Source organism: Rhinopithecus bieti, unplaced genomic scaffold, assembly GCF_001698545.2.
Source record: "Rhinopithecus bieti isolate Rb0 unplaced genomic scaffold, ASM169854v2 scaffold_2574, whole genome shotgun sequence".
In the NCBI taxonomy this organism is placed as follows: domain Eukaryota; kingdom Metazoa; phylum Chordata; class Mammalia; order Primates; family Cercopithecidae; genus Rhinopithecus; species Rhinopithecus bieti.
The window spans coordinates 6,202,901-6,216,539 of record NW_016804493.1 but is presented as its reverse complement, the minus strand read 5'-3'; the positions used below and the strand labels follow the sequence as shown (position 1 = coordinate 6,216,539).

The 13,639-nt window shown below is 50.5% G+C and overlaps 1 protein-coding gene across 3 annotated transcripts in view; it reads right to left on the bottom strand.

The window, feature by feature from the left end:
- The window catches only part of IL34 (interleukin 34), a 78,120-nt gene that overhangs the window by 8,055 nt on the left and 56,426 nt on the right, over window positions 1-13,639 (bottom strand). For all 3 annotated transcript variants that reach the window (XM_017868749.1, XM_017868751.1, XM_017868750.1), the window contains exon 2: window positions 6,574-7,002. In XM_017868749.1, coding sequence (XP_017724238.1) covers window positions 6,574-6,601 — 28 coding nt within the window. In that variant the 5' untranslated portion in view covers window positions 6,602-7,002. The remainder of the gene's footprint in view (window positions 1-6,573; window positions 7,003-13,639) is intronic.

Here is a 13,639-nt window from a genome sequence, read left to right as displayed (position 1 = left end):
TTTTTTTTTTGAGACAGGGTTTTGCTATGTTGCCCAGGCTTGTCTCCAACTCCTAGTGTCAAGCAGTCCTTTCATCATGGCCTCCTGAGTAGCTGGAATGAGAGGCAAGTGCCACTACACCCCGCTTCCCAGCCTTTTTTTTTTTTGAGACGGAGTCTGGCTCTGCCACCCAGGCTGGAGTGCAGTGGTGCGATCTTGGCTCACTGCAAGCTCCGCCTCCCGGGTTCACATCATTCTCCCGCCTCAGCCTCTCGAGTAGCTGGGACTACAGGCGCCCGCCACCACGCCCGGCTAGTTTTTTTGTATTTTTAGTAGAGACGGGGTTTCACCGTCTTAGCCAGGATGGTCTCAACCTCCTGACCTCGTGATCCACCCGCCTCAGCCTCCCAAAGTGCTGGGATTACAGGCCACCGCGCCCGGCCTTTTTTTTCTTTTCTTTTCTTTTTTTTTTTTTTTAAGACAGAATCTTTCTCTGTCGCCCAGGCTGGAGTGCATTGGCACAATCTCAGCTCACTATAACCTCCACCTCCCAGGCTCAAGCAATTCTCATGCCTCATGCCTCAGCCTGCCAAGTAGCTGGGATTACAAGCAAGGGCTACCACACCCGGCTATTTGGTATTTTCAGTAGACATGGGGTTTCACCATGTTGGCCAGACTGTTCTCAAACTCCTGGCCTCAAGTTGATCTCCCTGCCTCTGCCTCCCAAAGTGCTGGATTTACAGGCATGAGTCACCATGCCCAGCCATACACCCAGCTCATTTCATTTTAATAATTAATACTTGATGTTAGTCAAATAGTGCTGTCCTGGAAAGCAATTTAGCAATTTATGCTATTAATGGATTTAATAGTATCTGTACTCTTCAAACCACTAGGCCTTAAAAATGTCAATACCCTTTCACCAACTAAATTCACTTCTAGGAATAAATTGGAAGAAAAATAAAAAAGATATAACCAAAAAATTATGAACAAAGATGTACAGAGCAGCATTTATGTCATAACAGTGAAAATATGGAAATGGCCTAGATGTTCCATAATAATGCATGTAGCCAATAAAAATCACATTGTCAAAGATACGGCTGTGCTATGAGAAAAATTAGATATGCTTAGTGAAGCTTAAAAATAGCGTGACTCAACACTATCTGTGTTCCTACCATGACTACCAAATCTCTATGGGAGATTTTCTCATGTTTTTCTTTTCAAATAGGGTCTTGCTTTGTTGCCCAGGCTAGAGTGCAGTGGCACCATCATTGTTCACTGCGACCTGGAACTCCTGGGTTCAAGCAATCCTCCCTCCTCAGCCTCCCAGTAGCTGGTACTACAGGCACCACCACCACACCCAGTTAATTAAAAAAAAAAAAAATTGTAGAGACGAGGTCTTGCTATTTTGCCCAGGCTGGTCTCAAACTCATATGCTCAAGTGATGCTCCCACCTTGGCCTCCCAAAGTGCAAGGATTACAGGCATGAGTCACCACACTTGGCCTTGGCCTTTCAGGACATTTTTTATGTTCTCTAATCCATATCTATTATTGTTACAGACAAAAGCAATAACCATCCTCTTTTTTTTTTTTTTTTTTTTTTTTTTGACAAAAGCAGTCAGGCGGGCTGAGTCACCTCCCGAGCCACCCCCAGCTATGAGTAGGAATTACTGATTGGATTTTCCCCACTCCCCAGCATCTGGGAAGACTTTGTTCTTTTTTTTTTTTTTTTTTTTTTTTTTGAGACGGAGTCTCGCTCTGTCGCCCGGGCTGGAGTGCAGTGGCCGGATCTCAGCTCACTGCAAGCTCCGCCTCCCGGGTTTACGCCATTCTCCTGCCTCAGCCTCCCGAGTAGCTGGGACTACAGGCGCCCGCCAGGTCGCCCGGCTAGTTTTTTGTATTTTTTTAGTAGAGACGGGGTTTCACCATGTTAGCCAGGATGGTCTTGATCTCCTGACCTCGTGATCCGCCCGTCTCGGCCTCCCAAAGTGCTGGGATTACAGGCTTGAGCCACCGCGCCCGGCCAAGACTTTGTTCTTACAGCCCCTCTGGTCTGAGCCACACCACCTATTTGCTACCTCCCCACTGCGTTCTCCAAACCTGCCCTGCTCAGGCCTCCTGCCTGGCCTTTGCCACTGCGGGACCTCCCACCGGGAGTGCCCTTGATCAGCTCAGAGCCTGAGGCCTCCTCAAGCCCTGTACCCCACATAGCCACACATTTTTTGCTAAGTTGCAAGTTTGCAATCTATCTTGCACTTCCTCTCTCTCTCTTCCCCTGTGCCTGATACAGTATTGGGCCAGAGGGACAGATAAACACGAACTGAACCAGTGTTTGGCCCTTTTAACATCTGCTTGCTTTCTGTCCTAAGTCCTGAACCCCTCGCCTTGGCACCCACCCTTGCAGGTCAAGATCATCCCTGCCTCCTAGGCTCATGCTTCGCCCTGCACTGGGTACCCTCTCACACTACAGACCTCTTTCAAAGCCTCCCAGAGACTCTTCTCTCTCCCAATCACCCCGCCAGGGTCTCCCCTGCCTGCACCAGCCCCCATCGGTCTCTGTCTCCAGCACCACCTTCCCCATTCACTCACGACCTTGACTTTGGTATGTGAATCCATAACACAGTTAAACACTGCACAGCCCAGCGTGCTGAGCACTTCACATGTGCATTTGGGGATTTGCCTCAAGCAGTAGAAATGGGAGCAGACATTGGCATCCGTTGCAGAGCTGGTTAAGGCACAGGTCGTCCTGCCTGCCCCAGAGTCTCTGCTCAGCCAGTCGAGGATGTGGCCAGAATCTACCTTTCTAACAAGGTCCCAGGTAAAGCTGTGGCTGGGGGTCTGGAACCACAGACCTAGAGCAGCAGCAGTTGCAAGCTAATGTCCCAAGGGCCACCTCTGGTCCACAGGGATTTCACATAACAATTAAAACTTTCAGCTTTTCTTTAGAAAAATCAATATCTCTGTCCACACTGGGTCTTTTTTCCTGTGTGGTCATCACCATTGGCCGTCTACTCCACCCCTCAACCCTACAGCAACTGCCCTTCTCTGTGTCCCATTCTGGGGCCTTGGGGACCCGGCAGCTGTGGCTTCAAGGCAAGAACTGTGCCTTGGAGTGACACTGAGCCTCCCAGCCTGGCATGGTGGGCACACAGACTGCCCTGGAAAAGCTGTCCGCAGATGATCTGCCTCTCCCCCAACTGGGCAGCCTTCCTCTGAGACTGCAGCCCAAACATCACTGCTAAGTGTAAGTTTCCTTTTTTGCTGCCTCCACCCACCCAAAGAAACAGGTTAACAGACAGGGACCAGGCAAGGACAGCACAGCCCCAACCTCAAGGCCACTGTCCCCCACATACTCTGTACACCAGGAACCCCACAGCCAGTGCCACCCCTGACCTTAGTCAAGAGACCCACCCTGCCTTTGTCTTAGCCCAGAGGTAAGAACCCACAAGACAGGTTGGGCACGGAGGCTCATGCCTGTAATCCCAGCACTTTGGGAGGCCGAGGTAGGCGGATCACCTGAGGTCAGAAGTTCGAGACCAGCCTGGCCAACATGGTGAAACCCCATCGCCACTAAAAATACAAAAATTAGCCAGGTGCAGTGGCAGGTGCCTGTAGTCCCAGCTACTCGGGAGGCTGAGATATGAGAATCATTTGAATCCGAGAGGCAGAGGTTGCAGCGAGCTGAGATTGCGCCACTGCACTCCAGCCTGGGCGACAGAGTGAGACTCCATCTCAAAAAAAAAATAAAAATAAAAATAAAATAAATAAAACAAACTGCCAGACAGAGAGGAGGCTGAAGAAAGATCTGTGTGAGTCCAGTACTCCCTTCCTTGTTCCCTGGCCCTGCGTGGGGGGCAGGAGGGGCCTGCCCCCTCTCTGAGATGACCCCACGTGCAGTGACAAGTGGGGCTTGTCACCCCCAGCCCCGGGGACCAAATCTGAACCTGTGCAGTGGGTTAAATAGCATCTCCTCCAAATCCACACTCACCCGAACCCCAGAATGTGACCTTGTTTGGAAATGGGGTCTTTGTAAAGTAGGAGGTAGGACCAACTCCAGAGGCGGAGTCCTGACACTGGACCAAATTGAGGACTAGTGAAAACAGGGATGGACGGGGTGGAAGCAGCATTCCAAAAGACATGCCCAGCAGTGTGCTATGTCAGTTTACCATTGCCATGGCAATGCCTGGGAGTTACCGCCCCTTTCCATAGCAATGACCCAATGGCCCAAAAAGTTACTAGAAATGTCTGCATAAACTGCCCCTTTATCTGTATGCAATTAAAAGTTGGTATAAATATGACTGCAAATGGCCCTAAGCTGCTCCTCAGTACGCTTCCTCTGGCACAGCCCTACTCTGCAGGAGCTGGCATGGAGCTGTAACACCTCTTCAGTAAAGCTGTCTTCCCCTACCCACCAGCTTGCCTTGAATTCTCTCCTAGGCAAAGCCAAGAACCCTTGCAGGCTAAGCCCCCTTGGGGGCTCGACTGTCCTGTGCCACTTACAGGCGTTATTAAATGACGGATGTCAAGATGAGGCCATCCTGGATTTAGGAAGGTCCCTAAATCCAGTGACTAGTGTGCTAGGAAGAAGAGGAGCGGACACAGAGACACGCAGAGGGAAAGACCACACAAAGACAGAGGGAGATCTGAGTGACTAGGCCACAGGCCAAGGAGGCCAGGAGCCACCAGGAGCTGGAAGAGGCAAGGGAGGCTCCTTCCCAGCACCTTTGGAGGGAACACAGCTCTGCGGGCACCCTGATCTCACACTTCCGGTCTCCAGAACTGTGAGACCATACATTGCTGTTGCTCTAAGCCACCCAAAGCATACTAATTGGTTATGGCAGCCCAACTTCCTCAGCACCCCAGTCCCTGGGCACCAGCCCCCACCTAAATCTGCTGCTCTCCCTCTCCCTCATCCCCCAGCCAGTCCTTGCCTGGTCCTAAGACCTGCCTCCTGGAGCTTTTACCCCTCTCCCTTGCTTTTCTTTCTCTCTTTTTCTTTTCTTTTTTTTTTTTTTTTTAAAGACAAGGTCTCACTCTGTTGCCCAGGCTGCAGTGTAGTGATGTAATCCTTGCTTATTGCAGCCTCAACCTCCTGGGCTCAAATGATCCTCCCACCTCAGCCTCCTGAGTAGCTGAGATTACAGATGTATGCCACCACACCTGGCTAATTTTCCTTTTTTTTTAGAGATGGGGTCTCGCTATGTTGCCCAGCCTGGTTTCAAACTCCTGACCTCAAGCCATCCTCCTGCCTTGGCCTCCCACAGCGCTGGGATCATAGGCATGAGCCACCAGTCCAGCATCCCTTGCCTTTCATTCGCACCTCCACCTCCAGAATGACCCTTATTCCCTCCTGTGCAGACGGTGACAACAGCAACTCCTACAAACACCGCCAGACTGATCTTCAAGAGCAGAGGAACTCCCAATCACGATGACACCCCCGCCCGGCTCTCAAATCCTCCAGGGCTGCCTGCTGTGGGGAGGGATGCACGCTTTGCCTGGTTTTCAAGGCCTCCGCCAACTGGGTCCAAACCAGCTCCCAGCCTGGCCTCACCATCCCACCGCTGAACCTTTGCTCACACTGGCCCCTCTCCCTGGAACACGGGCCTTACGACCCCAGGTCTCCCTGTGTGAGCACCACCCCACCTTCTAGACCATTTCCAGCAGCCCCTCCCCCACATTGCACCCTTGCTTCTCATGACCTAGGGGCTTCCAGAACATTGGGTCCAGCTGAGTCCTTCCACCCATCCCTAACGTCCCAACCCTTTGTTGTATATTTTCACAAGGGCCAGGGTGGACCCAGCTCTTCTCTGAATCCCTCGCAGGCTCATACCCCGAACCTCAAACAATTCCTGAGCACTCAACCCTGTGCCAGGCGTTGGAGACAGAGGCACGAGACAGCAAGGTCCTTGTTGTCATGGCAGTGACTCGGCAGTGGGCACGTGGGAGGCACCAGAAAAATGTGTTGAATTTGAGTCAATTAAATTGAATCTTGGAGACAGGGGATCTTGGTCTGGCCTCCCACCCAGTAGGCATGAGAGGCTTCCAGATCCTTTTTTTCCTTTCTGTCCTCATTTCAACTTAGTTTTCTTTTTCCAACAGTGTTATTGCTCTGCTTTGTAATTCTGTTCTGTTAGGAGGGAGGGTCGGAGGGGAACAGGCTGCCTTCTCCAGACACCTGGCTGCTCTTCTGCCGTGGGTCTTGGATCCCTGGACACTTTCACCAGCCCCTGCCCCACCCCCCACCGGCCACACCCAGGACTCTGCCTCTGCTGCCCGCACGGGGCTCCCCAGCGCCCACTAGCCTGGAAAGGTGAGATGCTGCTACCTACCCCCAGTGCCTGCCCCAACCTAAGACCACCCTGAAGACCATGCCCACCCAGCCAGAACCGCCCACCCAGCTTGCCCGTCAGAGCCCGAAGTCAGCGGCAGACAAGGCAGAGGGTGGCCGTGGGAATCCCAGAGGGTGTCTGCAGTCTGACTGTTAAGCATCGCAACTTCTCACCAGCAAGAATGCCCTGGTTGCTATGGTTACAGCAGATCCTGGATCTAGGCCAAGGCCTCCCAGGGCAGGTCCCCAGGGACCCCCCCAGTACTCACAGCGCAGCCAGGCGAAGCCCCGGGGCATGGTGGTGATCCTCGTCCCCCTGAGAGCTCAGGCGCTGTCCCCAGCAGTGTGTCCACAGAGGCCTAAGTACGGCCTACATGGCCTCAGGGCAGCAGAGGTGGCCACTGAGTCAGGGAAGGGCTGGCCCTGGAGGAGTGGCCAGGCTGCAGGATCGGGCAGGTGCCCCAAGGGCAGCAGCTGCCCTTATCTGCCCGGCAGTGTGGAGGACAGCCTGGGGGCGGTGGCTGCGAGTCCCATGGCAGCCCAGAAGCAGGTCTGAGCCGGTGGCTTGGGGGGTCTCTCGGGGTCTTCCTTTCCAAGGAGCACGAGGAGAGAGTCCCTGGCAGGCCCCTCGGTATCTGGGGCTGGGTGACGCTTTCTCTGATTTCTCCGACTGCAGCTGCTCAGTGTGAAATCTGGCTCTGGGAAGAGAAAGGAGGAGAGAAACTGATTATGTAAGAGCAGCACTGCCACTCAGCCATCAGCCACAGTGCACACCGCACCCACAGCCTGCACAGGACCACCCGGCCCTGGCAGCTGGACACGGCTCACATGAGAAATGACTTCAGAATGTCCCAGCAGCCCTGGCCCATGAGTGAGTTACGATGACACCAGCTGGCAGCCTGGGGCCTGAACAAAAGCAGGACCAACGAATGAACAGGTGGTTTGAGTTCACACACTGAGGGCCGTGGTAGAGTCCATGAATGACTCAGGCTGCAGGACAGGTTAAAAAAGCAGATGAGCTCCCACTCCGAAAACAATGCCAGACGTGGTGGCTCATGCCTGTAATCCCAGCACTTTGGGAGGCCAAGGTGGGAGGATTGTGTGCGCCCAGGAGTTCGAGACCAGCCTGGGCAACATTACTATGTTCCCAGACCTATGTTCTTACTAGACCTCATGTCTATTAATAAAATAAATAAATAAATAAATAAATAAATAAGAAAAAATAATTTTTTTTGACACAAAGTCTCACTCTGTCANGCCGTGGTAGAGTCCATGAATGACTCAGGCTGCAGGACAGGTTAAAAAAGCAGATGAGCTCCCACTCCGAAAACAATGCCAGACGTGGTGGCTCATGCCTGTAATCCCAGCACTTTGGGAGGCCAAGGTGGGAGGATTGTGTGCGCCCAGGAGTTCGAGACCAGCCTGGGCAACATTACTATGTTCCCAGACCTATGTTCTTACTAGACCTCATGTCTATTAATAAAAATAAATAAATAAATAAATAAATAAATAAGAAAAAATAATTTTTTTTGAGACAAAGTCTCACTCTGTCATCCAGGCTGAAGTGCAGTGGTGTGATCTCAGTTCACTGCAACCTCCACCTCCCGGGTTCAAGCAATTCTCCTGCCTCAGCCTCCCAAGTAGCCGGAATTACAGATGCGCACCACCATGCCTAGCTAATTTTTGTATTTTTAGTAGAGATGGGGTTTCACCATGTTGGCCAGGCCGGTCTCAAACTCCTGGACTCAAGTGACCTGCTGCCTTGGCCTCCCAAAGTGCTGGGATTACAGGCATGAGCCACCGTGCCTGGCCAGGACAAAGGTCTTTACATTTATTGAATCTCTCACAGCAATCTCATGGAAGCACAAAATCTCAGTTTATCAATGAGGAAACTGAGGCCCAGAAAGGTTAAAACACTTGTCCAAGGTCATACAGCTTGTAAGAGGTGTGACTGGAATTCACACCCTGTGGGCTAGTGGCTGCTCCCAAAAGTCGACACCCACACAGGGCTCAGCACGTGTGCATGGTCCTCCCATCTGGCCCTCTGGACTCTGCAAGGTCTGGACCATTGTGTCCGTTCTGCAGATGAGGCTGGAATTCCGTCTCTGATTTAGTTCTCTTCCATCCCCTCACCTCCTCCCTGTCTCCCCTCTAGTGGGGGGAAATGGCTACAGAGTGACACCATTGGGGGAGAGCAGGTATGAATTTTGCATCTTCTTCATTGTGTGATCCATAGTGTCACCAAAGAATGCTGGCCCTTACCCTGGGAGGTGCCCAGCAGGCAGGTAGGGCCTTAGAGAGAGAACGTGGGTTGTTCAAGTGAATCCCTTATGCAGTCACCCTGAATCTCAGTCCCAGTCACTACCTGCAGCTGCTCCTCTTCCTTGTCCTCCCTCCTCCTTCCTACTTCCTCTTCCTCCTCTTCCTCCTTCCCCCTCCTCCTTCCTCCTCCTCTTTCTCCTTCCTCTTCCTCCTTTCTCCTCCTTCCTCCTCCCTCCTTCCTCTTCCTCCTTCCTCCTCCTCCTCTTCCTCCCTTCTCCTTCTCTTCCTCCTCCCTCCTTCCTCTTCCTCCTTCTCTTCCTCCTCCTTCCCCCTCCTCCTTCCTCCTCCTCTTCCTCTTCCTTCTCTTTCCCCTTCTCCTCTTTCTCCTTCCTCTTCCTCCCCTTCCTCCTTTCTCCTCCTCCTTCCTCCTTCCTTCTCCTCTTCCTCCTTCCTCCTCCTCCTTCCTTCTCTTCCTCCTTCCTCCTCCTCCTTCCTCCTCCTCTTCCTCTTCTTCCTTCCTCTTCCTCCTCCTCCCTCCTTCCTCTTTCTCCTTCTCTTCCTCCTTCCTCCTCCTTCTTCCTCCTCCTTCTTCCTCCTCCTTCTTCCTCCTCCTCTTCCTCCTTCCTCCTCATCCTCTTCCTCCTTCTTCCTCCTCCTTTCTCCTCCTCTTCCTCCTTCCTCCTCATCCTCTTCCTCCTTCCTACTCCTCCTCCTTCCTCCTCCTTTTCTTCCTCCTCCTTTCTCCTCCTCCTCCTTCTCCTTCCTCCTTCTCCTCCCTCCTTCTCCTTTCTCCTCCTCCCCTTCTTCTTCCTCCTCCTCCCTTCTCCTTCTCTCCTCCTCCTTCCTTCTCCCCCCTCCTCCTCCTCTTCTTCTTCATTCTCCTCCTCCTCCCTTCTCCTTCTCCTCTCCCTCCCCCTCCTCCTCCTCCATCCCACCCTGGCAATTCCCCTACTGTTACATTCGTTTGGGGATTTTTTCAGCATTATTGAGGGCTAATTTACATATACTACATTTTACCCTTTTCAGTATACAATTCTAAAAGTTTTTAGCAAATTCATAGAACTGTGTAATTACTGTAATAATCAAGATACAAAACATTTCCATCTACCCAAAAAATTCCCTACTGCGGCTTCTCAGTCAGCTCCTCCCCTAGCCCCAGCCCTAGGCAACAACTCATTTGTTTTCTGTCCAGCACGCTTGCCTTTCTCAGAATGTCAGAGAAATACAATTGTGGTGTGTGGCCTTTTGTTTTGGCTTCTTTCACTTGGGACACTGCATTTGGGAACCAGCCATATTGTTGCAGGAGTTAACACAGATGCTTGATGGGGCTAAGTCCTGATAAACCCATCATAAGTCAAAAATAAATAAAAAACAGATTTCAGCAGGTCACAGTGGCTCACGCCTGTAATCCCAGCACTTTGGGAGGCCAAGGCTGGCAGATCACCTGAGGTCAGGGGTTCGAGACCATCCTGGCCAACATGGCAAAACCCCTTCTCTACTAAAACCTCAAAAAATAGCCAGACATGGTGGTGCACATCTGTAATCCCAGCTACTCGGGAGGCTGAGGCANGCAGGTCACAGTGGCTCACGCCTGTAATCCCAGCACTTTGGGAGGCCAAGGCTGGCAGATCACCTGAGGTCAGGGGTTCGAGACCATCCTGGCCAACATGGCAAAACCCCTTCTCTACTAAAACCTCAAAAAATAGCCAGACATGGTGGTGCACATCTGTAATCCCAGCTACTCGGGAGGCTGAGGCAGGAGAATCGCTTGAACCTAGGAGGCAGAGGTTGCAGTGAGCCGAGATCACGCCACTGCACTCCAGCCTGGGTGACAGAGTGAGACTCCATCACAAAAAAAAAAAAAAAAAAAAAAAAAAAAAAAAAAAAAAAATCCCTAGCAAGGTATGGTGGCTCATGCCTATGATTTTAGCTACTCTGGAGACTGAGGTAGGAGGATTGCTTGAGCCCAGGAGCTGAAGGCTACAGTGAGCTAGGATCGCACCACTGCACTCCAGCCTGGGCAATAGAGTGAGACGCTGTCTCAAAAAACAAAAATAAAAAATAAATTACCTTGCTAGACCTGCACTGCGATGCCCACCAGTTGGGGCAGTAAGGCCCTGCTCATCCTGTGGGCTTCACTCCCCGCTCCTTTCCTAAGACACATGCTTTGCTTTTGGTTCCTCTGTCCCCTGTCCAAAAACCGAGACCACCTCCCCAGGGAGGGAACATGGAACTTGAATTAGAATCCTGGCAGTTTAGAGCCTGTACCCCAGCCCTTAAGAGGTGGTGCAATTTCATGTTCAGGACACACACAGCCTGTGAGACACCCCAAGCACCCACTCAATTTGCTGTATAACAAATCACCCCAAAATACAGTGACTGAAAACAATCATGTGTTATTTTTCATGAACTACAGGTTGGCTCCGACTTAGCTGATCTAGGCTGGACTTGGCTGATCTGGGCTTGGCTCAGCTGAGCCAGGGTGGGCTGGGCTGGTCTGGTCTGGGCTGTCCTTGGCTGATCTGAGCTGAATTTGGCTGATCTAGGTTGGACTTGGCAGATCTAGTCTTGGCTCTGCTGATCCAGGTTGGGCTTAGGTAATCTAGGCTGGGCTTGACTAATCTAGGCTGTACTTGACTGATCTAGCATGGGCTTGGCTGATAGTCCCAGCTACTTGGGAGGCTGAGGTAGGAGGATCGCTTGAGCCCAGGAGATCAAGGCTGAGGTGGGCTTGGCCATGTGAGTTGCTGTGACCAATGGGACATACTTGGACGTTGGGACTTTCCCTCGATTGCTGCCAGGGGGCCTTCATATTATGTAAGTAATCCTGGTAGCCTGCTAGAGGAGGCATTGCTCAAGCCCCAGACATTTGATGGAGGCTATCCTAGATGAGCTGGCCCCAGCCAAGTCATCCCAGCATCCTAGTCCACCCATAGAATCATGAGCTATAATAAATATTTATTTATTTTAAGCCGTTAAGTGTCAGGGTGGTTTGTTACACAGTAGGAGCTAACTGATACACCACAAAGGTCCACCATCCCCAAAATGCTCCGTACACTGGTTCAGCCCCAAATCAAAACAACTTCTAGGACTGGTTCAGATAGCTTCTCTCAGACTGAAGCTCAGTCCCCGGTCAGGAGGAGGCCTTTGAGGACAAAAGTATGCTGTACTTGCCATAGGACCCAGCTCAAAATCTTCAGTTGGAAGAGGAAATTTCTAGAATTCAGGACTAGCCAAGACTTTTTTTTTTTTTTTTTTTTTTTCTCTGTCATATTTTATTTTTTTTTTCTCTGTCATATTTTTTTTATTTTTTGCAACCTTTTTTCTTTTTTTTTTTGAGACGGAGTCTCACCCTATTGCCCAGGCTGGAGTGCAGTGGTGTGATCTCGGCTCTGCCTCCCAGGTTCACGCCATTCTCCTGCCTCAGCCTCCTGAGTAGCTGGGACTACAGGGGCCCACCACGACACACGGCTAATTTTTTGTACTTTTTAGCAGAGATGGGGTTTCACTGTGTTAGCCAGGATGGTCTTGATCTCCTGACCTCGTGATCTGCCCGCCTCAACTTCCCAAAGTGCTGGGATTACAGGTTTAAGCCATCATGCCCGGCCTATTTTTTGCAATTTTTTATAATGGAAGTTGTCTAAACAAACTGAAACAAGGCAGAATAGTATAACAGACCCCCATAAAGCTGTTACTCCACTTCAAAAATTGTCAGTGTGGCCTGGTGCAGTGTCTCACACCTGTAATCCCAACCCTTTGGGAGGCCGAGGCAGGTGAATCACTTGAAGCAGAATAAACGACAAGGAGAAGGGGAAAAAAACAACTTAAAATACCAAAAGAAAAACAAAAAAGTTATTTCCACAGAGTTGTCCATAAAAGATCAAGAGTTTGAGACCAGCCTGGCCAACGTGGTGAAATCCTGTCTCTACTAAAAATACAAAAATTAGCCGGGCGTGGTGGTGCATGCCTGTAGTCCCAGCTGCTCAGGAGGCTGAGGCACAAGAACCACTGGAACCCAGGAAGTGGAGGTTGCAGTGAGCCAGGATTGCGCCACTGCACTCCAGTCTGGGCAACAGAGCGAGATTCTGTCTCAAAACGAAAGAAAAAAATGGTCAATCTTCTGTCATTCCAGTTTCACTCATCCCCCCAGTTTTTTTTTCCAGGAATATTTTAAAGCAAATCTCAAACATGCCATTTCACCAGTTTGTAGGGATTTTTGAAATATATAATCACAATATCATTATCACACAACCCTCAAATTAATAACTCTGTAATATGATTTCATAGAGAATCCATGTTCAATTTTCTCTGGTTATTTTTTAAATCTCTGATGTGCCTCTTAAGTATTTTCTTTCTTTCTAAAATCAATATATAATTTGCATGCCATAAAATTTACCATTTTAAAGTGTACAGGCTGCGTGTGGTGGCTCACACTTGTAATCCCAGCACTTTGGGAGGCCAAAGCCAGGGGATTGCTTGAGCCTAGGGCTTTGAGACCAGCCTGGACAACATGGTGAGAACCTGTACCTACCAAAAAAATTTTTTTTTAATTAGTCAGGTGTAGTGGCATGCACCTGTGGTCCCAGCTACTTGGGAGGCTGAGGTGGGAGGATCACTTGAGCCAGGGAGGTCAAGGCTGCAGTGACCATAATCATGCCACTGGGCTCCAGCATGGGCGACAGAGCAAGACCCTGTCTCAAAATAAATAAAGTGCGCAAAAGCCGGTGCGGTGGCTCATGCCTGTCATCCCTGCACTTTAGGAAGCCAAGGCGGATGGATCACCTGAGGTCAGGAATTCGAGACCAGCCTGGCCAATATGGCGAAACCCTATCTCTACTAAACATACAAAAGATTAGCAAGGCGTGGTGGTGTGCACCTGTAATCCCAACTATTTGGGAGAGTGAGGCAGGAGAATCACTTGAACCCAGGAGGCAGAGGTTGTAGTGAGCCGAGGTACTCCCACTGCACTCCAGCCTGGGTGACAGAGCGAGACTCCATCCCAAAATAAAATAAATAAATAAAATAAAATAAATAATAAATAAAGTGTACAACTTTGTGGGTTTTTTTTTTTTT